Raw genomic sequence first — 21,549 nt, forward strand, 5'->3', positions numbered from 1 at the left:
GCACACAAATGCATTTTATTTCTCTCTACAAACACAGAGACGCATACACAGTATGCACGTAAGCCATAGGGCTGTCCCAGTAATGGGAGAAACACTATCCACCATGAATTACACCACTTAATGCAGACAAAAAGTCATTATTATAATGAAGATGCTAAAAAAAGCATAACTTACACCCCAAATATATAACATTGACCAATCGAGCGTTTTATCTACTCTTTTCTTTAACATAAAGCAGTAACATATTCTTTTTCTAAATTGAAAAAAGCAGCAAAATAGTAGAAATATTCCACATAGTTTCCTAGTTTCAGTTCATCCATCACACTTCATGTACTAGGACTATCAAAGAAGAAAAATCCAGGACAAAGCAAAAACCGCCCTTGACGCAGTACAAGTTATGAGCAAATGGGAGGAAACGGAATTGAATTAAGTGTGCACGAACCGAAGTTGCACATTTATCCTCCAGAATGACTGAGCAAACAAGAGTTACTAGTCAAACCAGAGCAAAGCCAATGGCTCTTACACGCAATATCAGCGAAATTCTCCTACTGCAATTCTTGCCCATCACAAATGTAACTTCTACAAAAATACCTTCCTTCATTTGGAAGACATTCGCCCCTAGACTGGGCAACACACTGTGCACCGCATCACCAGTACCTACACAGCTTCAATACTGCACAGCAGAATGCCTGAGCTTTTGCCAAAGGATCCCATAAAAGTCAAAAGCACGCCATTCTTATCACACATAAATAAAATATATGGGGAAATAATGCACCCTACAGAAGAGAGGATCAGAGCTGGACTATCAGACGCAGTCAGATTCTTCCTCTGGACTCTAAAAGGCAAAGGTTCACTAAGTGAGAGCTTCCCTGACTACCAGGGCCTCCAGAGAGTACCGGCGTCTTTTGGCGATGCTTGCTTCAGGGTGCTGGGCTTGCTGGGGGAAAAGGAGACCTCCGGAGCAGCTGACTGGCTCTTCTGGAAGTGACTTAGGAGCTTGGTCTGTGTTTCAGTTCGGACTTTATGAAGAGAGAGGAAATTGAAAGCTTCTTGCAAACACCGAGAATAGCCCTCTCTGAAGTCAAACTGAGAGCTTCTATGGAAGGACCCTGAAGCTAGAGAAGGGAAGAAAGAGGGAGGGGAAATAAAAAGTAGTTTAGAGCAATTGTTCATGGCTAGCGATTCACAAAACTGTCACAAATTTATAGTAAACTAGAGGCTGAAGTAAACTTGGTACTCACTCTTCATTTGCAGCTGGCTCTGCTGCTTCAGGTAGCTGACAGTCATCTCCAGGATGTCGGCTTTCTCCAGCTTGGAGTTGGGCTGGTGTCTCTGGAACTCCTTCTCCAGCAGCACCTTCAGCTGCTCGATGCTGCTGTTAATCCTATCGCGACGCATTTTCTCCACCACCGGCTTCCTGAGCTGTAAAAAGTAAAGGGAAAGACACTCACTATTAGATCTCCTCTCTGCCATTTCACACTGTTCCTAAACAACGTGGACCAGTTTCTCAGCTTTTGGAAACTGTTATTAGAACAGCTGAGAGCATGGCTCCAAGCTGCCTTGCTGTGTCTGGACTTACTTTGTTTTTCTCCTTTGGTGTCAGCAGGTTGTCGGGCTCCATGAAAACAGCGCTGGGAGCCATCTGTCCCGAGAAGGGAAGGAATGTCTCGGAGTGGAAGTCCAGGAGAAATGTGTTGCTGGAAGCTGCCTCTGCCCTGTATTTATACTGTGCAGCCTTCCTGAGAGTCTGTGGGTCTGCAGCTCGGTGGAGTTTCCCACACTCTATGGCCAATCAGAGAGATAGGCAGCACAATAGGAGAAGCATCTATTCTTGCATGCTCCAGTGCCAGTGAATAGCCTGGGGATAATGACCTTCCCCCAGATGAGCAGGTGGGGAGTGCGTGGTACGTGAAAGAGCGGGATCAGAATTACGTGTCAGAAGCTGGGAAAGAGCTGGCCTTCAATGGGCAAAGGCTGCTGACTAATGCCGGAGATCAATGGCATTCCCACCACAGGCCGGCGGCCACGGGTGCGGAGGAAGGAGGAGGCCAGCGGCCCTGGAGGGCAACGAGCCGCCCCGTGCAGGCTGCGTGGGGCCGCGCTCCTCCCGGGGATGCAGGAGGCACACGCTTAAGCGTGCGCTATGCACATGCACACACGAGCAGCTTCTGGCTTCCTGAGATAAAGAGCAGAATTTCTTTAAGGCCGTTCGCCTTGTTTTCACAGTAAGCCAGGGGCACACCAGTTTTGCACAAGTGAAACAGAAAACAGCCTTTTCAGCTTGCCTCACTGCAAAGAAATACCTTTAACTGTGATTACACACAGTAATCCAGAAAAGTTTCTATTTTGATATTTGTTCTCTTTCCTTGAGGTCTTATGTTCCTCTTTGGAACACTCTCAAGCCCTGTCACAATCACTCGATGCTGTTTTCAAATATCTGCAAGATAAATTCAAGAGGAGAAACATCTGAGTTTGGGGATCAGCTCAGTCTCATATGCTGCTTTCAACTAATTATGCTCAAAGGAGTGCAGAACAAATTCACGTAGCCCATACAACTATTAGAAATCAAGATTCTGATTCCTCATTTTTTTGCACTGCAAAGTCTCCATTCAAAAAGAGTTAATGGTGTTGCTATCTGCATCTTATAAACAAATTATTTATTTATGAGCTCCAGCCATACACAAACAGCCGCAGGGAATGGCAGCAGAGCATTTTCTGCATCCTCTACACACGCACCCAAGACCTGCACGTAGGACTGCAGAAGAGCAGAGCAGGCCATGAACCACGCATTTGAGCTGTGCCAGCCCTGGATTCATTCCAGGTGTGTGCTGCGATCACATCAGCTCAGCTCCTCTTTCTGCAAGCTTCAGTGTATCCCTCTGCAAGGACCAATATGGGAACGGGAACTGTCAGACGAATTACAGTAAAGTAATGCTAGGGTTTATGTTTGGGGATCTCTTACTGAATCAGTGAGGGTACTACATAAATACTGTGTGTACATTCATAGTTTGTGTGTTCATCTATATATTGATACATATATAAACGTGATTGTGCACATATTTTAATGTGAATGCATATACACATGTCTACATTTCTCTCTGACCCTGCAACTCATGTATTTGTTCGCCCAGGTAAGGCTTAAATGACCTCTTCCAGGGTCTGCTGTTCCATCCCCATTGTACTGCTCATGAATAGGCTCCCTTCTTTGCGTATAGAGCAGCAGCTGTTGGGCTCCGAGTCTTTTATGTCAAGTTGTGGGAAAGTTTTTGTGACACCATTTCACATGTTCTCCTCAAAGCTTGTGGATTATCTTTGAGCTCATGTAATGCCACCTCTGAAACCAATCATTTGCTCGGTGCATCCCTCTTGGGGAGATTCTCTGAAACAGAAACTCCTGAGTACTAACTCATTTTTGAGCTCATTAATCAAGTGCACAAAGAATAAATATGGCAATGCTGTGATCAATAGGGCCTGCCAGCAATTCCACTAGAAACAGCTTCAGTTTCCCAGATTAACTCACTAGTCATAATTCCCTCTTGCAGTGCAAGTCACCCAAACAGGTACTCCAGTTTCAGTCTAACACAGGTGTTCAATGTCAGCTGCCTTCTCTGCAACTACCCCCAGCGCAGAACTTTGAAACTTAGCCTCAGGTTCTCAGGAACCTGTGCATCATAGGGTTGCTGCACTGCAGGACTTTTATTCTGGGGGAGGACATATGAACTTTCCATAGCAGAGCAGATGTGAGACTTGGGTCACTTGGTCTGCCCTCATCTTTCTTGCCACATGAGCGAGGTCTGGCTGTTTTGGGGATTTGCTCTGTGCTGCTGAAGAAGTGTACATGAGAGAGGGCAGAAGAGCCCAGTGGAGCTGCTGCTGCCTGCACCAGGACAGCTGCTGCAGCCCCCTGCCTTACCTCACTGCTACAACATGTGGCTCAAGTGAAAAGAGAATAAGAAAGCAATAATAATTGTCATCCCTAGAATAATGCTAACAGAGCCAGTGGATTTTACACTAAGGATCATGAATTCTCAGTTACATACATTTTACTACGATTCCAAACATGCATAACATTGGATAGAAAACTTACTAGGATCCCAAGATACTGGATCTGGATGTTTGAAATACGGCAAGAGTAGTGCCCCAGAACCCCTGCCAGATGTTAGCTCTTTAGGAAGACTTAAGGATGCCGCTGCTTTCCCAAGTCTTGACGCTCATTGCCCCCATTGCTTCTCTCCTGATATGTGCTGCCCAGATGGCCTTTTGGGAGCGGGGTTTCCCACTGAACACAATGCAGACGCAAGCACCGTTGCTAATGCGGTTTGTAGTCAGGCACACTTCCTTTGTGACAGGAATGAATATAGTTAAGAAACGGTGTGGGAAACTCCGAGGTACACAAACTTCCATGGCAGTATGCTAGAAAGTCATTGGGAATGCCAAAATGCTTGGGAGCAACGGCTCACAGAACAGGAAAGACAGCAGAATTTAGGAGACTTCATTAAGTGCTTTGTCCTAAAAATCACACTAAGGTTAAAAGATAGAACAGGTCCAGGTTTTGGAATTGTTTGGGTCCTCTCTAAAGCCAAGAGGCACTCTGGCCTCCACAGAGAGCAAAGCAGACTGCTGCATTCAGCCTGTATGCTTTGTACCTCCAAAGCTCCTTTCTGATCTCTGTGTGCACGATTATCTCTCCACCTACAGAGGAATTCATCCAAATTCCAATCAGCAGAATTTGAGCCTTAATTTTCCTCTGTCAAATATCAGTATTGGAATCCAGTCTATTGTTCCCTATTTTGTTCCTCCAATCATCACATTACAGTTTAGAAGTATTAACGAAGAGCTCCCCCATAGAATTACTGGCGTAAAATCTGAACTACTTTTTGTAGTAGCCAAGTTCAGCTCTTGTAGCTTGTGGTCAAAATCTGAACACACATCACGGGGCTGCAGACACACACACCTCAGCTGAGATGCAGCTCCCCTGGAGATCTCTGACAAGCACCAGCATGACATCTGCACAAAGTAGGCATCAGCTCTTCAGGCAACGTAAGGCCTGGGTTAGTGTACACATCCTCATGGTCCAGAAGAACCATCTTTTGCTCTTAGTGCTGTGCAGCAAAGAGATGCAAAAATGCCAAAACTCTGGTGATGGGTGCCTGAACGGGGCCTATACTGGTTGTGTTTTAAGGGTCAGTATTTCCAAGCTTGTTCAAGGAATGGCCACTGACTGACACGTGGAGCTAGGGAGCAGTGCCCTGCTGGACCAGTACAGGCAATGTGCTGTACTTTTTTTTCAATCATTGTGGAAAAACATTTTATCAAAAGGTGGCAAAACAGAATTTGTGGCTCAGAAGTCTTAGTGCAGCCCAAAACCACATCTGCTGCCTTCAGAGGGACAATTCTCTTTGGCCTTACAGGTGGAAGAGCAAGGTTCTGCTCCTGCAACTCATTCCTCAGCCATTTCCTCCCAGTCTTTCCTCACTCTGCTGCTAGGCAGTCCCCTGTTTGGGGCTGTCAGAATTTCTGTTTCTCTGCACGGCTTTCTTCACTTTCTTCCTTTTACTCAGACCTAATTTTCCCCTTCAAGCAGGTTTTTATAATCTGATTTTTCGTTCTGTCACTCTTTTTCCCGTCTGTCACAGGCAGATGTGGTCTGAGGACAGGAGTGTCTTACAGCCACTCGGACTGTGTGAGTTTGGAGTCCCTTCCAGTTTCCCACACTGCTCTCCTATTCACTGCATTCAGGCAGAGGATAAAGGAAGTGTGCCATGCTACAAGCTGAATTAGAAATGGTGTTTGACTTCCTTTTGTACTTCACAGAAACCTTGCTCTGGGTAGACCATCTGCATAGCACTCACAGTGGAGAAAACCATTGATCAAGGCCTGTCAGCCCAGCTGGGGGAACTTGGGAAAGTAATTCCTTGTGCCACTTCAGTTCTTTAGGGCTTAACATCTGGCTGGAGGGGGAGGCGACAGTTGATGGTTTAACAGTCATGCTTCCTTTCAAGTTTGGGATGCTGTTTTGATCCCCTATAAGCCTTTCTGAAATCCTGTTTTTAATAACATGGAAAGCATCCACAAGACCAGGAATAACGCCCTGGTTTTGCATTTTCAAAGTGCTTTACAAATACCAACTACTGAATTCCCAGCAACCTCCTCTGCAAGATAAGAATGTATTATTAGCAACGTTTTTTTACAAAGGTAGAAAATGAGACAGAAAGGAGAAACCAAAATTTCAGTATTTCAGATAGCCTACTAGTTGCAGTCTAGTGGTCCATTCAAGACTTCTGTTTTGCAAAGATGCTCAGAACCCAGTTTTGTTTTAATTGGCTTTATTATCTCTGAATAGCTGCCAGCTATGGGAGAATAGGGATTACCTGCATGGACCACACTTGGAGCAGTGCCCCTCCTAGTTAAGCAGATGCAAAAGTTCTCCTTTGCACTCAAGTTCAGTAGTGGCTTTTGCAAACGTAATTCAATACAATTTGTTCAAACCAACAAAACAGCTGAAAAGGAAAATGCACTCAAATGCTCAATCAGGAAATACTTAATGATCAAATCAATAGAAAGGGACTTGATCTCTCAGGAAAGTAAATCAAGATTTAGTTTGTTTATTCATGCTCCTGGGGACCCACCAAAATCTCAGCGTTAAACTGCAGCTGTCCCCAGCCATAGTGCAGAGCTGTCTGTCAGCACCACCTAGCTCATCCAGCTGCTTCCCAGCAGTTACAGCTATTCTGGGACTGAGGGTCCTCAGAAGAGAGGATACACTGTGCCCTGAATTACATCAACTCTCTGTAAGAAGCTGAACAGAGTTTATAAGAGAATTTCAGGTCCTAGGCATCTGGGCTGGATGAAACCAGGGCTTAGAAATGCAAAAGGATCCATACTGCTGTAGAGAACAAGTCCAGTGCTGTCTGAGGCTGCAGTGTTACATGCTGACCACTGTCTGCAGCAAAAGGTGTCTGGACAGACAGACCCCAGCTCTTGGGGCTTTGTGCCTGATTCCTGCTCAAAACCTCAAGCTGCAACGTTCATGGGCACAAGTGCATGCTGTCAGTTACACAAAGTGGTGTTCTGGGGGTCTCAGTTCTACTCACAACCCTCTCTACAGCGTTTCTGGTTTCTGGTAGCCAGAAACCACCCTTCCAGTTCTAACCCTGCTCTTCTGAAATGTTCTCGCTGCAGGAGAATTTCTGCTCCAAATATTTGGCAACACTGTCTGCTAAGTCTTGTAATTTTATCATGAGATGTATAATACCTATAGCCTTCAGGAAGAATTCATGCCCAAGCCTCATGATTTTACAAAGAGAAAAAAAAAAAAAACGTCAATCCAAGCACAGTTCAAATACTCAGCAATCAAACGGTAAGCAAAAATCCATTAAAATACTTCCACTTTTATTATAACTATCAAAAAAGTTTTGTTAAATCCCTATGACTTTCTATCCCGTTTAATCATTTGTTGAAACTCAAATTTTGACATCTGAAAGGTTACCAATGACACCAGTTCAATGTAAAAACTGAATACCGCTATCTTCCAAATAGAAAACCAAGGAAGCGGAGGAGCTCAGCAGCAGTGAAAAGCTGCCCCCCTCCCTTGGCCAGAGCTGAGCAGGTGACTGACTGATGGGCTCCAGGTGTTCCTCAGGGCTTTGGAGAGTGCACTGAGTTCACTCACCAGAGTTTGGGGTGCTTTAGTCTCCAAACTGGCAGCGTGTGTGAGCTAACCGCTGGTCTCAGCCCTCTTCCTGAGATGGGAACCGCTGCATTGCTGAGATTGTAACTGACAGAGCACTAACAGAGTAACTGCAGAGCAAGGTGTAGCTGAGTCCTCTGGTAAAGACAGGATAGGATATTTTCTGTGACTGTTTTATGTGGGCTGCTGAAGAAGGAGGGTGGTAAACACATAACATGGTGGCTCCCGCAAAGCCTGCTCCCAGGGCAATGTGTTCCTTTGAGACATAATTGATTCCTGCCATCAGGCACCAGTCTGCTCTCCCCCAGGGTCAGCGCTTTCCCACATCCAACCCCATTATCCCACAGACCATGCCTTTTGTACAACACACTCCAGCTATTCATGTGCAAAGCAGCTGTAATCCCCAGACCTTTCAGAGTCAATATACCAGGAAATAATAAATCCCTCTTGTGCACTCTTGAATATGCTGAGAGGTGACTTGTGGGAATTTCAGCTGGGCAGAAAAATAATAAATTCTCCTTAATTTTTAATTATTTGTAATACTCGTGGTAGAAAGACTATGTCATTGGGTGCATGACTATTTCAGGGTCAGCCCCACAAGCAGCTACAGAAATTGCTTTTGCCTCTAACAACCCTGAAAATGCAGATCAAGTTGTTTCATATGTTTCTTAATGATAAAAGTTCACTTATGCACCTGGGAACAACGGTACGTTAAGTATTCGGGATCTAAAGAAAAACTGATTTAAGAGGTTAAACATGTAAACAATGTATTTACAGCAATTAAAGACATTTTTTTTGCCAGGGCTCTGATGTCTAAAGAAGGCAAGATAATGCCACACTGGGGTTCCTCTCAAACACAGTACCCTGTGGTGCAAACCTGTGCCCTGCGCACTCCTGCCTGCAGAGTTCTGTCCCCAGACCTGTTCCTTCTCCACTCTGCTCTCAGGTGTTCGTCAGGATTCCCAAGCAATGCCTCCTCTACCAATGCCGGGAAAGCACCCACCACACATCCTAACAGGGCTCTGTCAAAATGTCCAGTAGCACTGCTCCCATTTCCCAAGAGAGCACCCCGAGGCACAGCATAGCAGACCAACCAGTCAGGGCTGCAGCTGAGCTCAGTACTCCTTCATCCACCCATGAGTGTGAACCAGCATCCCTGCCCCCTGTCGCCCCTTTCTCCTGGTGAACAGATTCCTGAGTAACCGCTGCCTGCATGGCAAAACACGCGCTTTTCAGCCTTACTCACTGAAAAAGCCGTGTGAGTTCATAGTGCCCTGACAGAAGCACAGGCTCCACAAAGGAGTTATTAGCACCAGGCTGTGTGGGTTTGAATTTCTCTGCGTTTCCCATACTTTTCCCCTATTGATAACATTTCTTGTAGGAACAATAGAAGTGTGCCTTGCAACTACTCACAACATTAGTGATGGTCCTTGAACCTGAATGATTTAAAGGGAAAGAATCCAACTCCCAAAAGACCATCTGGCTATCAGTTATAAGACAGCAAGAAAGGTCAGGCCTGCTTCTCAGGAGTCAAGAAAAAGATGTTCTTTGACAGTGAAGAGTCTCTTAAACTTAACCAGCTTGGTACATGCCTACCTGTCACCTCCTAGCTTCAAGGCCTGACACCAGTGCTCACTTGCTAGGAGGGAGAACATGGGACACCAAGTTTTGGAGGAAGTCCACTCAAAGGCTACAGAAGAAAGGGCAACATCTTACGACAGCCGGCAAAGGCTATGGCACGGTCTCTGAGCTGTATCTTATCTTGTACCATAATCCTTTGACCAGTTCAAAGTGTTCATGAGATGACTTGTCTCCTGGCTTTCCCACAACAGGAATAAAGGGCTCTGAAGACAACATCTGCCCTTAACAAAGAGCTAAGCCCATTCAGACCCACACAATGAAAACCATGAAGCTGGCTATTTCAGTGACACTTCCCTCCTTCCTGTCAACTACTTGTTAAACTTGGGGGCTTCACTTAAGGATTTCCAAGTAAGAATTTGTCCTTGGCTGTCTTACCTCACCACACACTTCCCTCCACCGTTTCCACTTCCAGATCCTCGGGCATACTCCATGCACAAGCAGCGCGCTGGGAGATGAGCACACCTCAGCCCCTGCAGGCCAGACCTCAGGTAGCAGGATGCAGCACAGCTTTGCTCCAGCAGCTTTCGATGGTTTTCAGTGCTGTCTCAATACACACTGCAATCAGACAAAATCAGAGTTGATCTAAAGTGTCCACAAAGATTCATTCATTTTCTTGCCTTTGCCACAAAAGAACATTTGCTTATTTTTTAGTGAAATGTTTCATGCACAGAAGACCAAGCAGCACTATCTCCATTTTCCAGATGAGAAAACTGAGCGGGGCTGATATGGTACAAGTTACACAGAAGGGCAGTGGTGTGCTGGTTGAGTTGTCTTGGCAGGTCCAGCCTGCTGTGATGCAGGGGCTGCTCCAGGGTGGGATGAGAAGATGTCATGCCACAAAGCTCAGGTGAGCAGGAGAACTGGAGATTGGCCAAGGCTACTCAATCCCTTGGACAACCTGCCTCTGCCTTCTCAAGCCTGGGGCTTTGGGATTGAACTGGGTGCTGTTCTTTAGCTCATTCCAACCACCATGCTTGAAAGAATCTGTATGAGAGAAAAGAGTATAGAAATGAGACAAGAAAGAGCTATGGGGTGACCAGGCCAGTTCCGCCAGGAGGCATGTGCCTGTTTGTAATGAAAGCTGTGGAACACTGGCACAACAGGGTCATGGTCTCGGGGTGTTAATGGGAAAGAGGCAAAGGTTGCAGCTTCCATTGGCTTCCCATTCCCTCTTTTTTCAGCTATCCACCATCCTACCACCTGACTTCAGACTCTCCACGCTCTCCACAGCATTTAGACATCTCAGGCCAACAAACTCATTGTTTCACACTGATAACACATCAGTTCACTCATTACTGCAGCAAAAAAAGTGCAATGAGTGTATGGACAAGTACAAACATGCCCAGCAAAGTGCAGCTAGGAGCTGGCTGGGAAGTGTGCTCTTCAGAAAGAGTAACAAGATGTCCCTGGTGCTGTTGATTTGCACCCTAACAGTGTTCCCCGCCTTCTTTTCCTGCCTTCCCCCAAAAGCGTGCCTCCTCCACGCCACAAATGTGACTGGCACATGTGACTCAGGGACGCCACTGAGCGCAGACAACCAGCTGGAGGGTCAGTGTTTTCCCAGATCCCTGGGCAGCCCGGCAAAGCCAGGCTGCACACTCCACCAGTCGGTGTGGGCAGAAGGTTATTCTCTCCAGGGCATTTAGGATCAATGCACCGTGCACTGATGGATGCTTCCCCTATTGTTCAGCTGCGTGCCTGGATTGGCTGAACGGCTGTGGGAAACACCAGCAACCTCGAGACTCACATATCTGCTAAACGCTTCGGTGTATAAATAGAGGTGGTCAGACACTGCCAGAGCACAGCCTCATGCTCAGCACAGCAGCCCACGTGGACAGGCTGCGCCCAGGGCTGACAGCACCTGGAATGGCTCCCAGTAATGCTCTCATGATCCACATGGATGAGAAACTGCTGCCAAAAGAGAAGAATAAAGTAAGTAAAGCCCTTGACAGGATCATATTGGTCAGGACTGGTCTGTGCTCTGTGCAAGGCACTGCCTCTGTCAAACAAACACTACATGGGAAAAGATGAGAGAAGGAGGGAGAAGATGGTCTTGGGCAATACAAATGGGATGAAATAAAGGAGATTTTTTAAAATGAATGTGAATGGGTAACAGGTAGGCAGCACGGCAAAGCTCTCCCACCAAAAGAAAGCGTCCTTGAACTTTATGTGTATCAGGGAATGGGTCAGAAGGTGACGTAGGTCAGGCCCCAGAAAATCTCTAATAACTGCTCCATTTCTTTTACAGCTCAGGAAGCCGGTGGTGGAGAAAATGCGCCGTGACCGGATTAACAGCAGCATTGAGCAGCTGAAGCTGCTCCTGGAGAAGGAGTTCCAGAGACACCAACCCAACTCCAAGCTGGAGAAAGCTGATGTCCTGGAGGTGGCCGTCTGCTACCTGAAGCAGCAGAGCCAGCTGCAGGAGCCAGGTGAGCACACAGCACCATCACATCACATGCTCCCATGGGCCTCTGCTGTCCCAGAGATCCCTGGGCTACCTCACCCCAGGCCAAGGCCCACAAGCAAGGCTTGTGGACTCAGGCTCCTGAAAGAAGCTTCAAGCATGAGTTGCCACTACCCCATGCTTTGGTAATGACCTTCACTCACTCTATTTGCTTCTTTCTTTCTTTTCTAGCATTCATTCACAAGAACCCAGAGCAGGACTTCAACAGTGGGTACCTGCGGTGCTTAAAGGAAGCGATGCATTTTCTGTCCTACTATGAACCCAAGAAGGAAACTCAGGCCCAGCTGATCAAGCATTTCTGCAAAGCTCGGATGGGTGCAGACCTCACGCGCTCTCCTGCCACGCGCAGTGCACCTCGGTCACCCCGTGTGTTTGCCAGAAAGCAGCCTGCCCAGAAAACTGCGGCAGCAGCGCATACCATCTGGAGACCCTGGTAGACCTGCTGGTGAACTTTGCTTTATTCCCATGTTTTGCTTAAAAAAAAAAAAAATAGAGGGACTTGTGATTTAATAACCCCTCTTCAAAGTAGGAAACATTGCTTTCCAAAGAGGGGAGGGGGAAGGCTTTGTTTTTCTGTTATGAGAAATGAAGGTCGCTAAGTTGTTTCCCTTCACAGTGAAGGACTGTACGTGTATCTTGTAGCAAATTTGCTGCTCCTGCCGGTGGCTCCAAGCCAAGGAGAGGGCTGAGCTCTGCGGCAACCTGGAGCTAACGCCCTTCGCTTCCATCTCACCTCGCCTGGCTGCTGAGCCCCTGGCAGTCAGAGGAAATCTTTCTATGAACTCCCTGGGTCACCGGCTCAAGTGCTGCATTGTCTGCAGACAATGTCCCGACCTTCCAAAAGAAGGAGCACTTCTGAGAATGTACTTTGTATCATAAAGAGAGCGCTGAGCTCTCCTGAATGAAAGATGTTATTCAGAAATGCTGATGCTTCTGAAGTTTCTACGCTATTCATAGCACAATTTCTTACAGACCGTTATTATGATAACAGATAGAGTAGGGAAAATTCTCTTGATGTCCAGTATGTACTGCTCTCCATGGAGGGATAATTGATGCCTTTTGTAAAGGAAATACCTGTAATGTATCTTGGGTGAGGGTGGGGGAGGAAGGGAGGCAATCACTACTGTACAAAGCATTTCACTGAACATGCTAAAGAGCTTAAGAAGCTTTTATAAAGTTGTGATGTATTCATCCTGTGCGATGCTCAACTTTGGTGTCTTCGCTGTATAATACAATAAAAATGGTTTTAGTCCTTAATCCTTTGGTTTTAAATGATTAAAATGGATAATGCTCCAGGACTCAACATTGCACACAGACCCCTGCAGTGGGGAAGCAAGCAGAGATGTCATTTCCGAGCCCCTCATTCCAAGACATAGTTTAAATTTGTGACACATACTTGGCAGAGCATGATTTCAGATCCTGCAGAGAAGCATCTCCAGTAAAAGTGATCAGAACCAAAACTGGAGGTGAAAGCAAAGGGGCAAACTTGAGTGGCGCAGCCCCATATACTTAACAGCAATCTATTCAGACCTCAGCAAATCACTTATCTCACAACCAGCTTATTTCCCCTCATTCCTCATTAGTTTGCTCACCAATCTGAATTCGGTCCCGTGCTTTCTGTCCAGTTAAGAGGTGGTGACACAGAAAACTGCGGCTAAAAGGACAGATAACTTGATAGCAATCAAAGATTAAAACAGCATTTCCTCTCCTAAACCATTTCCCCATAATCACTACTCCTTTCCCTGACACCTACCTAGGGGTCCAAAACACGGCAGGAATGGGGTCTGTGCCTCGGGAGCCGAAAAACTCACCCAGGCTTCAGAGCGCTCCCTACCCTCCTGCGGAAGAAACGCTTTCTCTGCCACCTCTCTTTTATGTGGTCCTCCCTTGTTTTTCTCACCCCAGCTCAACTCAGCGCACAAATCTGGCATATCCTCTTACAGGAGATTTACAGCAGGCTGCCTCCACGCCTTGCACCAGCTGGGCGACCTGAGCTAAGCAGGATTTGCAGAGGCACAGTGCAGCCTCGGCTTCAGCCCTGCACAACCCTGCAGGTCCCTGAGCATGGAGCACACGGTTCCTTGCTCCTGAGTAGGATGAGAGCTGCACACGCCCTCCTCCTGCACAGCTACAGAGAGGCTGGGCATGGTGAGCAATCAAAAAGGGACAGAGAGGTTATTAGTAGAAGCAGGAAGAAAGGCATGAGAGGGGGATCTGAAAGCCACCCTTGAGCACTGTGACACCAGCAGCCTCACCTAAATGCAGCACTGCCCACAACATTCACTCACTTCTCCGTAGCAGAGTTCCCATTCCTTGTATGGTTGAGACTCCACTTTTTTTTTCCTTCTCTTCAGAATAAAATTAACCTGCCCAAATAATAAGTTCACAACGTGATTATTTAATCACAATAAAACACCGATTTGGACATATGACAGAGAACCTTCTCATTCCATTGGATACAATAATAGCACAAAACTCCATCGGCCAACACCTCCACCTCCCACCAGATTTCCTGGGAGGGATACCCTTGAAAAACTTTATTTCTAACGTACACTTCTTCACTTAATCACACTACAACCCACAATAGTTGAGCTTGTCCAGTAGCTGCTTATTTAAGGGTCAAACTCAGATTGACCAAGCTGATATAATCAAACAGTTTGCAAGCCCTGCTACCTGCACCTGGCCGGTCAGTGACCTGTGATGGTCTCCTTGCCACCTGGGCACATCACAGCCTTTCGCTGTACCTTGCTATGGCTGCACAGCCCCTTTGGGCTCTTACTTTACCTAGAACACACAAGCCGGTTGAATGCTGTTCATCCACCTGCCAAGAAGTACAAGATGGGTTTCTGGTACCGGTTTCTGCAATTCACCAGGGCTGATAGCAGTGCTGAGACAGATCTGCTTTTCCTAACAAGATACTCAGTAATTCAGAGGAGATATTCTTAGCTTTACTGGTTGCTTAGTGATGCTGAAAAGTCACCACCTTGCTGTGCTCAACCTGCCTTTGTCAATTAGTACAAGCCTTTGCATCCCAGTGAAACTCAAGCTGTTCATCCACGCCTGTGTATTTTTAAACCACACCCAATTAAGGCAGCGACCAGCCAGGGGCTGGGGCAGCTCAGACCCAGTGCCTGCAGTGAGCTCGTGCTGGGCAGCGCGAGGAAGGCGGCCCAGGGTCCGCACCAGGCACGAGTGCAGCGCTCCTGCTCCTGGCCAGCCAGAGGCTCGCCCCTGCGGCCTTCACCTCCCCAATTACTGGCGAGCAAAAAGCCAGACCTCTGGTTTCACCATTCCCAGCGAAGCAAAGGTTATGTTTACAATTTATTAATTATTATCACTTATAATAATTGAATGCAAAGCTTCTTATTGCTCCTCTGTCCCCTGGGGTTACGCTCCCCTGCCCCAACACATTCCCACCCCTCGGGAAGATGTTGTTTATTATGCTGATCCCACAGCCCAGGAATACTCTCCTGACAAAGCCCCTATTAACCTCAGAGTGTGGGCCTGAGTTTCTCAGAGTTTCCCACACTTTCTTCCCCATTTATGACATTCAAAGGGACCACAAAGGAAGCGTGCCTCACAACAGCCCACATTAGTGACGCTTTTTGGCTCCGCATTGTGGTGACCAGCAATTCCTGTCCTGATAGGCCATCTGGAGCGCTATTTTCCCAAGGAGCACATTGATCGATCAGTATTATGTGAGCCCTTTTAAAACTTGGGAACGTTATGCTCTTTGACACTAAATAGGTGTCTTGAGAGGGGTTGTCAGAAAGATTTTAAACCATTTAAGGAAGCCATAGGAAAAAAAAATGTAATTATTTCTTTAAAAACACCATCAAAAGCATTTCTGAGACAGGCTGGCAGGAATATAGGAAATGGCCTAAAATAAAGATGCTCTACAAGTGCTACGGAAAGGCAAGGTGTACGGCACCAAGCCGTGCGCACTAAGCACAGCCCTGGGCTCATAGGAGCACTGGGCTCCAGCAGCACCAGTCAGCCTGCGCTGATAGTGCCACCTCCAGCAGAAGCAGTGCCCCACGGCCCAGTGATGCTCCAGCTATTTGGATATGGATGATCTCGTGGGTGGTTTTGAGGAGTGCATCTTCAAGATGCAACTTGTGACCGCAATGGGATTGACAGAGGAACCACTAAGCAAGCAAGCCCCTGGGTCCACAGCATGGCTGCCACTTCTCAACAGTGTGTCCACACGGCACATCAGCCTCTGAAAAAAGGAGTATTGTGCCACATTCAGCCAGCTCTATACATTTAGCCATCGGGGGGACATGTTTCTGTTAATCCTGCTTCTGAGCCCCACTGCCAGCCTTCCTCCCGGCTCCACACCACAGAGGCACAGATCCTTGGCAGAGAGGGGAAGGACAGTGACGAGAGCCTGGACCACCAACAGGTGTCAGTGGGACAGACCAGGAGCTGACAGCTGGATTTCAAGGAGCTGAGCAGGCTGCTTACAGAGCAATAGTCTGCTTTAGTACAGAGCAATCTGTCTGCCTCCAGCACGGGAGTTTTTCCCTTACAGAAGTCTTTTTAGAGAGCATATCCCACATGGGACACTCCAGGGAGTTAACCCAAAATTCACGTGGGGAAGTATCTTGTTGCCAGAAAGTCTCCAGGCCTCAATAATTAAAACAAACTTCAGGGAAAAGGAAAAAAAAAGAGAGAGAGAGAGAGAGAGACTTGTTTCTCTTTTATTCATCCCGAGCTACCAGGGTAGGTGAGGCAGATCTGCTGCCCTTTCGGGGGGAGTGAAGCTGGGGCTCAAGCCGCGGGGGCTGTTGTTTTGTGCACGCTGCAAGGCAGCTTGCCTGGTTCACCATTGACATCAGATGGTGTGAGCCTGCAATTCCAAGGGTTTCCCACATTGCCCCATTCACGGTGTTAAACTGCCAACAAAAGAAGCGTGGCTCGGTGGGTCCCAAGCAAAAAGCTAACGCCTGCTGCACCATCTGCCCGCACCAGGAAGGGATAATGCTTTAATCAGCGCGAGCTGGTTTAGCCCTTGGGAGCCATGGGACGCCGGTGATAGGATGGCATTATTTAAAACCACTCACTTCATATTTCCAGAACTGAAAATTGGGTCACAGCTTCCCTCCCACCTCGCTGAGCCCTTTGCTGTTGGGCCTCCCCACAGGCCGCAGTCATCCTGCGTGGGCCCAGGGATGCACAACACTCCGAGCAAGGAGTGAGGAGTGATTGCCCTGGATGCAAGTAACGGTGCCAGCCACAAGCTGATAAAATAATATTGGGAGTTATTTCCAATAGGACTCACGCTCTCTGCTCAGCAATAGGTTCTTGCCAACCATCAGCAGTGACAACAGGTTGCAGCCTCGCTGGCAGCGGTGCTGAGGGCAGGGAAGTGGGCTGACCGCAGCTGGCACAGGACATGAAAGGTCTCCTCTTTGCTTTTGAAAGATTGGCAGAGGAAATGGAGAGGGCTTCCACAAACACAGTTGTAGTGAGAAACAGGTACTCAAACACTAACAGTGCCAGCCTGGCCTTGCTCCCTGTGCTCAGAGCCAGCTTCTGACCTTGCATTTGAAAGGGCACGACTGCCCTGTCAGCTTTGTATTGGATGGAGCTGGGGCAGCAGGCCCAGAACCTGCAGCTGCCTGGAAAACATCTCAGAAAGGCAGCTTTGGCCCCAGATCCTGCCTGCTCTCTTCTGTTTCCTTACCTGCTCTGTAATGCACAAGGCAAGTGTACTGAGAGAGCCTAGGGTGGAAGAGAGTCCCAGGGTTTCCTAGCAGCTACATCCAGCAAATAGGGTAACACACACAAATTGATTGCAAGAACTGACCTTCCGCTACACCTCAGCTGTCTGCACAGGGAAACTATATTTAGGGGCTTTACTTAGGGGCTCAGAGCCAAGGGAACAGGGAGGCGTTTGCAAAGTGGCGTGAAATCAAATAGGACACATTTGGGAAAGGCCTCGTAATCATTACATGCCACGGGCTGCCGTAGGAGAGCCCCGATTATCCAAACAAAGCAAGGAAGAGCTCTTAATATACCTTACAGAGGGACTTGACACATTTAAACAGGGGAAAGGAAAATATTTCAGGCTAACAGCTTAGTGAGAGTTGTTTTAAGGGGTCTTCCCTTGATTTTAGTCAGTAGTTGTCTAAAAATTATCTGGTACTGTATTCATCTAAACACGGTTTAATGTCAATGAAAGGGTTTAGTCCCTCTAATTCTGCATCTTTTCCTTTTCAATCTCTCTTTTGGTCATGGGGACAGAGCATTATCTCTCCCTGGGATCAGTCTTCTGTGCTTAATTTCAGCACAGCCTGGGAAAAGGCAGCACATTGAGATGTCGACGTTCCCAACATCAGGCAGAAGTTGGATTATAATGATGGCAAACGCTTTCCCACGTTCTTACCCCAATGCCCTCATGCCAGGCCCTATTGTGTCACACACTCCTCAGTCCACCTGCTCCTTTGGGAGCAGGGTATTATCCCCAGGCAATTCACAGTCAATTTACCATGCTGTAATAGATGCTGTCCCTATTGTCCCGGGGCGCACATGGATTGGCTATCGACTGTGGGAAACTCAAAGTAGCTTTGGACCCATACATTTGTATGCGGCTCCTGAGTATAAATAGAGGAACTCTCCACTGCCTTCCCCACCGGCCAAGCAGCCAGCTTCGTGCTGACAGCAGCTCTCGGATAATGGCACCCAGCGCTCTCTCCCTGGAAATCCTGACACCCAAAGAGAAGAACAGAGTAAGTACCCACTCTGACTGCAAGGGCACATAGCTGAGAAGGGCTGAGACTCTTTAGCAGTGGATGACATAGAGACGGAAGGAGAAAATCTTGTCACTAACTGTCCTCCTGCTTTGTGTTACAGCTCAGGAAACCCATTGTAGAGAAACTGCGTCGCGACAGGATTAACAGCAGCATCGAGCAGCTGAAGGTGCTGCTGGAGAAGGAGTTCCAGAGACACCAGCCCAACTCCAAGCTGGAGAAAGCCGACATCCTGGAGATGACTGTCAGCTACCTGAAATACAGCCGAGGTGAGCACGTACCCTATCCCCACTTGCTGCCCTTGCTTTCTGGCACAACACTCATTTGAGTCTGCCTGCCTAACGCTTCTTTCCTCATCTCCTCTTTCGGCTTTTGCAGCCTCTGCCAAAAGCCTACAGCAGGATTACTGCGAAGGGTACGCGTGGTGCCTCAAAGAAGCTCTGCAATTCCTGTCTCTCCATTCAGCAAACACAGAAACCCAGATGAAGCTGATCTGCCATTTCCAGAGGTCACAAGCAATGCCCAGGGACACTGGTTCTCCTCCTGCACCCACTTCCACTCACCAGCCCTCTGCAAAACAAGCGCCAGTGAAGCCCTCCTGCAACCTCTGGAGGCCTTGGTAGGCCAAGAGCACGCTCACCATCACCTGGACACTGGTGCATATTCCAGAGGAGACCATGACTTGCTACAGAAGTCCCCCTACTCCTCTCATCAGTAGGAAAAGATGTTTTCCTTCTGCAGAGCATTACTGCATGTGGATGCCTGCTTCCCTTCTTCCAGAAGGACTGAAATGTTCCCACCATGTGGAGAGAAAAGTTATTCTGAAGGAATGCGGGATGTAACCCTCCTGCTAGGAGGACCGAGTCGTTCAGAGAGGAACGTCGACTGTTCTTAACCTTAGTAAGGTTGCACGGGTACATCTGTTGAGAAAGCTGTAACTTCTGAGATGTTCAGGTTAGCATTTTCAGGTGTCCGCTCAGGCGCAGCCCCCCCTGCATCCTGCCCTGCTCGGGACTCCTGCACCACCTGCACCTGAGCCGCAGGCTGCAGCTGGGGCTGGGCTAAGCGGACACATGTGAAAACCTAGCTGCCAGCAGGTTCTATGATATTTGTAGACTGTACTGAGCATGCTCCAGAAATGGTTAAACCATAACTCAAACTGTGTAGAGGAAATTCCTCGGGATGTCTTGCTCGCAAAATCAGAGTGCTGTTTGTGAGGTTCAGGATACATATGCCTTTTATAAAGGCAAGAGCTCCTTCTAATATCCTTATAGGAATGAAAGTTACGGCTGTGTTGTCGATTTTACATGAAATATTTATCAGTCTTTTATGAAAGGCAGTTGTAAAAATTATATTTACTGTTTGGTACCCCTCATCGGGGAGAATGTAAATTCTGTGCTGTCCTTGGAGGATGTTATGATGTTACGTGCGAGCTGCACCATTGCATAACTTGTGTCAGAAACCATCCTGCATTCAGGGGTTGCACAAACTTTCATCGAAACAAAAATAAATAAAAATTGAGTTAAGAAAGAATAACTTGCTGGATGTATTGAGTAATTTGCATGGTCGATTTCCCTGCGGTTCCTGGTTCACCCTTCGTTTGTGAGCTAAAGAGGCAAATTTGGGTACAGCAAAACCACGCAGAGCTGGTAGCAGCTGCCTCACCAGCTCCGTGTCCAACTGAACCCCCGCCAGCGCTGCTTTCTAGGAGTGAACACAAAGCTCCACATTAACAAACGTAGCTCTCGCTATGAGGCAAAACCAGGGGCCTCCCCACTCCACAAGTCATTTGGAGGCTTAGAGCCACATTTGTCAAGGGAGGTCACAGCAAGGGCAAAGGGAGGAGATGTCACACCCACCTCCCAGGCCCAAAACCCACGTGCCTAACAGATACAGTTTGTTAAAGCACTCTGTGCTACCTTCAACGTTCCTGTGTCCCGTAGGAGTCACCAGAAGAGATGAACCGAGGGGTGTGAACCTGCAGCTTTCCGCCCACATGGCAGCCACCTGCAGCTACTCCGCACACTACATTTACCAGGCAAAAGCCAGCAGGGCCACAGCACAGGCGAGGGCCATGAGGGGAGCGCAGGCCCAGCTCCCGAGGTGGGAAAAAGGAGCTTTGCACAAACAGTACTTGCTACCAGAAACCAGCAGCCAGTAGAGCCCTGACAACACTCCTGCTGCCTGGGCTTACCTGCGGCCCACCAGAGACGAAGAAGGTTCACAGGGGCTGACAGGGCACATAGGACAGCATCGGCGCCCGCTCGGTGGCTGTCGAGCCCCGCGCAGCACGGTACCGCGGCGACGCTGCCGCTCTCCCCTCAGAACTGAGGCGGGAAGAGGCGCGAGACCGACCGTTACCCCGCGCACGCGCCCAGGGCGACCGTTGCTCGGCGCGCACGCGCCCCTCGCCTCCCGCCTCAGCCACGCGCCCCTCCTCATTAGCATGCAAATCTATGCACATACATTTGCATACCGATGAGGCCGGGCGAGGAGCGGGGTTAGCGTTCAAAATGGCGGAGCGGGGCGGCAGAGGGAGCGGCGGGCACGGCAGTTTGGACAAGAGCATCACCCTCCCGCCTGACGAAATCTTCCGCAATCTCGAGAACGCCAAGCGCTTCGCCATCGACATCGGTAACCGAGCGGAGACGGTGGCACGGAGCGGGGGGGGGACGGGCGACGGCTCTCGCCCCGCTGCGGGGACTCAACGGGGCCCGTCTCCCGTTGGCGCGCAGGGCACTCTGGGACATGCAGTCCCCTGAGGGCGCCTGGGCCGGCGCGGAGCCGCGGAGCCTGACTACAGCTCCCGGCACACAACGCGCTGAGGGGGCGGCGCGGTGCGCGACGGGATTGGAAGTCCTGTCACCGGGCGGCGGCGCTGCGCGGGCGGAGAGCGGCACTACAGCTCCCGGCGTGCCACGCGGCGGTAACGGACCGCAGGGGGGGAAGCCCGGTTGGGGACAGTGTGGGGCTGCCCTTGGCGGCGGAGAGGGCCGAGG

At 48.5% G+C, this 21,549-nt stretch overlaps 3 protein-coding genes across 6 annotated transcripts in view; 2 read left to right on the forward strand and 1 right to left on the reverse strand.

The window, feature by feature from the left end:
- On the reverse strand, positions 1 to 21,137 carry LOC110408643 (transcription factor HES-5-like). Of its 3 annotated transcripts, none has more exons than XM_021417594.1 (5): positions 21,017 to 21,137; positions 9,707 to 9,886; positions 1,580 to 2,437; positions 1,242 to 1,422; positions 1 to 1,115 (listed from the first exon to the last, which is right to left on the reverse strand). In XM_021417594.1, exons 3-5 carry the CDS (start codon positions 1,640 to 1,642, stop codon positions 874 to 876), a joined length of 486 nt encoding a protein of 161 aa, XP_021273269.1. In that variant the 5' UTR covers positions 1,643 to 2,437; positions 9,707 to 9,886; positions 21,017 to 21,137; the 3' UTR covers positions 1 to 873. The 3 variants fall into 3 exon arrangements, with proteins under 3 accessions (XP_021273269.1, XP_021273268.1, XP_021273267.1); XM_021417593.1 differs by lacking the exon at positions 21,017 to 21,137 and adding an exon at positions 20,745 to 20,883 and having other exon boundaries at positions 1,580 to 1,782; XM_021417592.1 differs by lacking the exon at positions 21,017 to 21,137 and adding an exon at positions 20,745 to 20,883.
- LOC110386984 lies at positions 9,909 to 20,083 on the forward strand. Its single transcript, XM_021374651.1, has 6 exons — positions 9,909 to 11,263; positions 11,580 to 11,760; positions 11,967 to 12,205; positions 18,302 to 18,529; positions 18,654 to 18,819; positions 18,929 to 20,083. The coding sequence occupies exons 1-6, from the start codon at positions 11,141 to 11,143 to the stop codon at positions 19,171 to 19,173; spliced, it is 1,182 nt and encodes a 393-aa protein (XP_021230326.1). The 5' UTR covers positions 9,909 to 11,140; the 3' UTR covers positions 19,174 to 20,083.
- The window catches only part of PANK4 (pantothenate kinase 4), a 19,895-nt gene continuing 19,326 nt past the window's right edge, over positions 20,981 to 21,549 (forward strand). Inside the window, exon 1 of one of the 2 annotated variants that reach the window (XM_021417575.1) lies at positions 20,981 to 21,184. In XM_021417575.1, coding sequence (XP_021273250.1) covers positions 21,007 to 21,184 — 178 coding nt within the window. In that variant the 5' untranslated portion in view covers positions 20,981 to 21,006. Of the gene's footprint in view, positions 21,185 to 21,283; positions 21,477 to 21,549 lie in introns of those variants that run through there. The other variant, XM_021417577.1, reaches the window with a different exon arrangement.

Source organism: Numida meleagris, chromosome 20, assembly GCF_002078875.1.
Source record: "Numida meleagris isolate 19003 breed g44 Domestic line chromosome 20, NumMel1.0, whole genome shotgun sequence".
In the NCBI taxonomy this organism is placed as follows: Eukaryota; Metazoa; Chordata; class Aves; order Galliformes; family Numididae; genus Numida; species Numida meleagris.

Excerpts from the sequence above, each read along its gene's own strand:
- LOC110408643 (XM_021417594.1), bottom strand. The coding sequence starts at position 1,642 with ATGGCTCCCAGCGCTGTTTTCATGGAGCCCGACAACCTGCTGACACCA. Across the intron at positions 1,423-1,579 it reads CACCAAAGGAGAAAAACAAA|CTCAGGAAGCCGGTGGTGGA; the intron begins GTAAGTCCAGAC and ends TACTTTTTACAG. Across the intron at positions 1,116-1,241 it reads GAGCCAGCTGCAAATGAAGA|CTTCAGGGTCCTTCCATAGA; the intron begins GTGAGTACCAAG and ends TCCCTTCTCTAG.
- LOC110386984 (XM_021374651.1), top strand. The coding sequence starts at position 11,141 with ATGCTCAGCACAGCAGCCCACGTGGACAGGCTGCGCCCAGGGCTGACA. Across the intron at positions 11,761-11,966 it reads GAGCCAGCTGCAGGAGCCAG|CATTCATTCACAAGAACCCA; the intron begins GTGAGCACACAG and ends TTTCTTTTCTAG. Across the intron at positions 18,820-18,928 it reads CTACCTGAAATACAGCCGAG|CCTCTGCCAAAAGCCTACAG; the intron begins GTGAGCACGTAC and ends CGGCTTTTGCAG.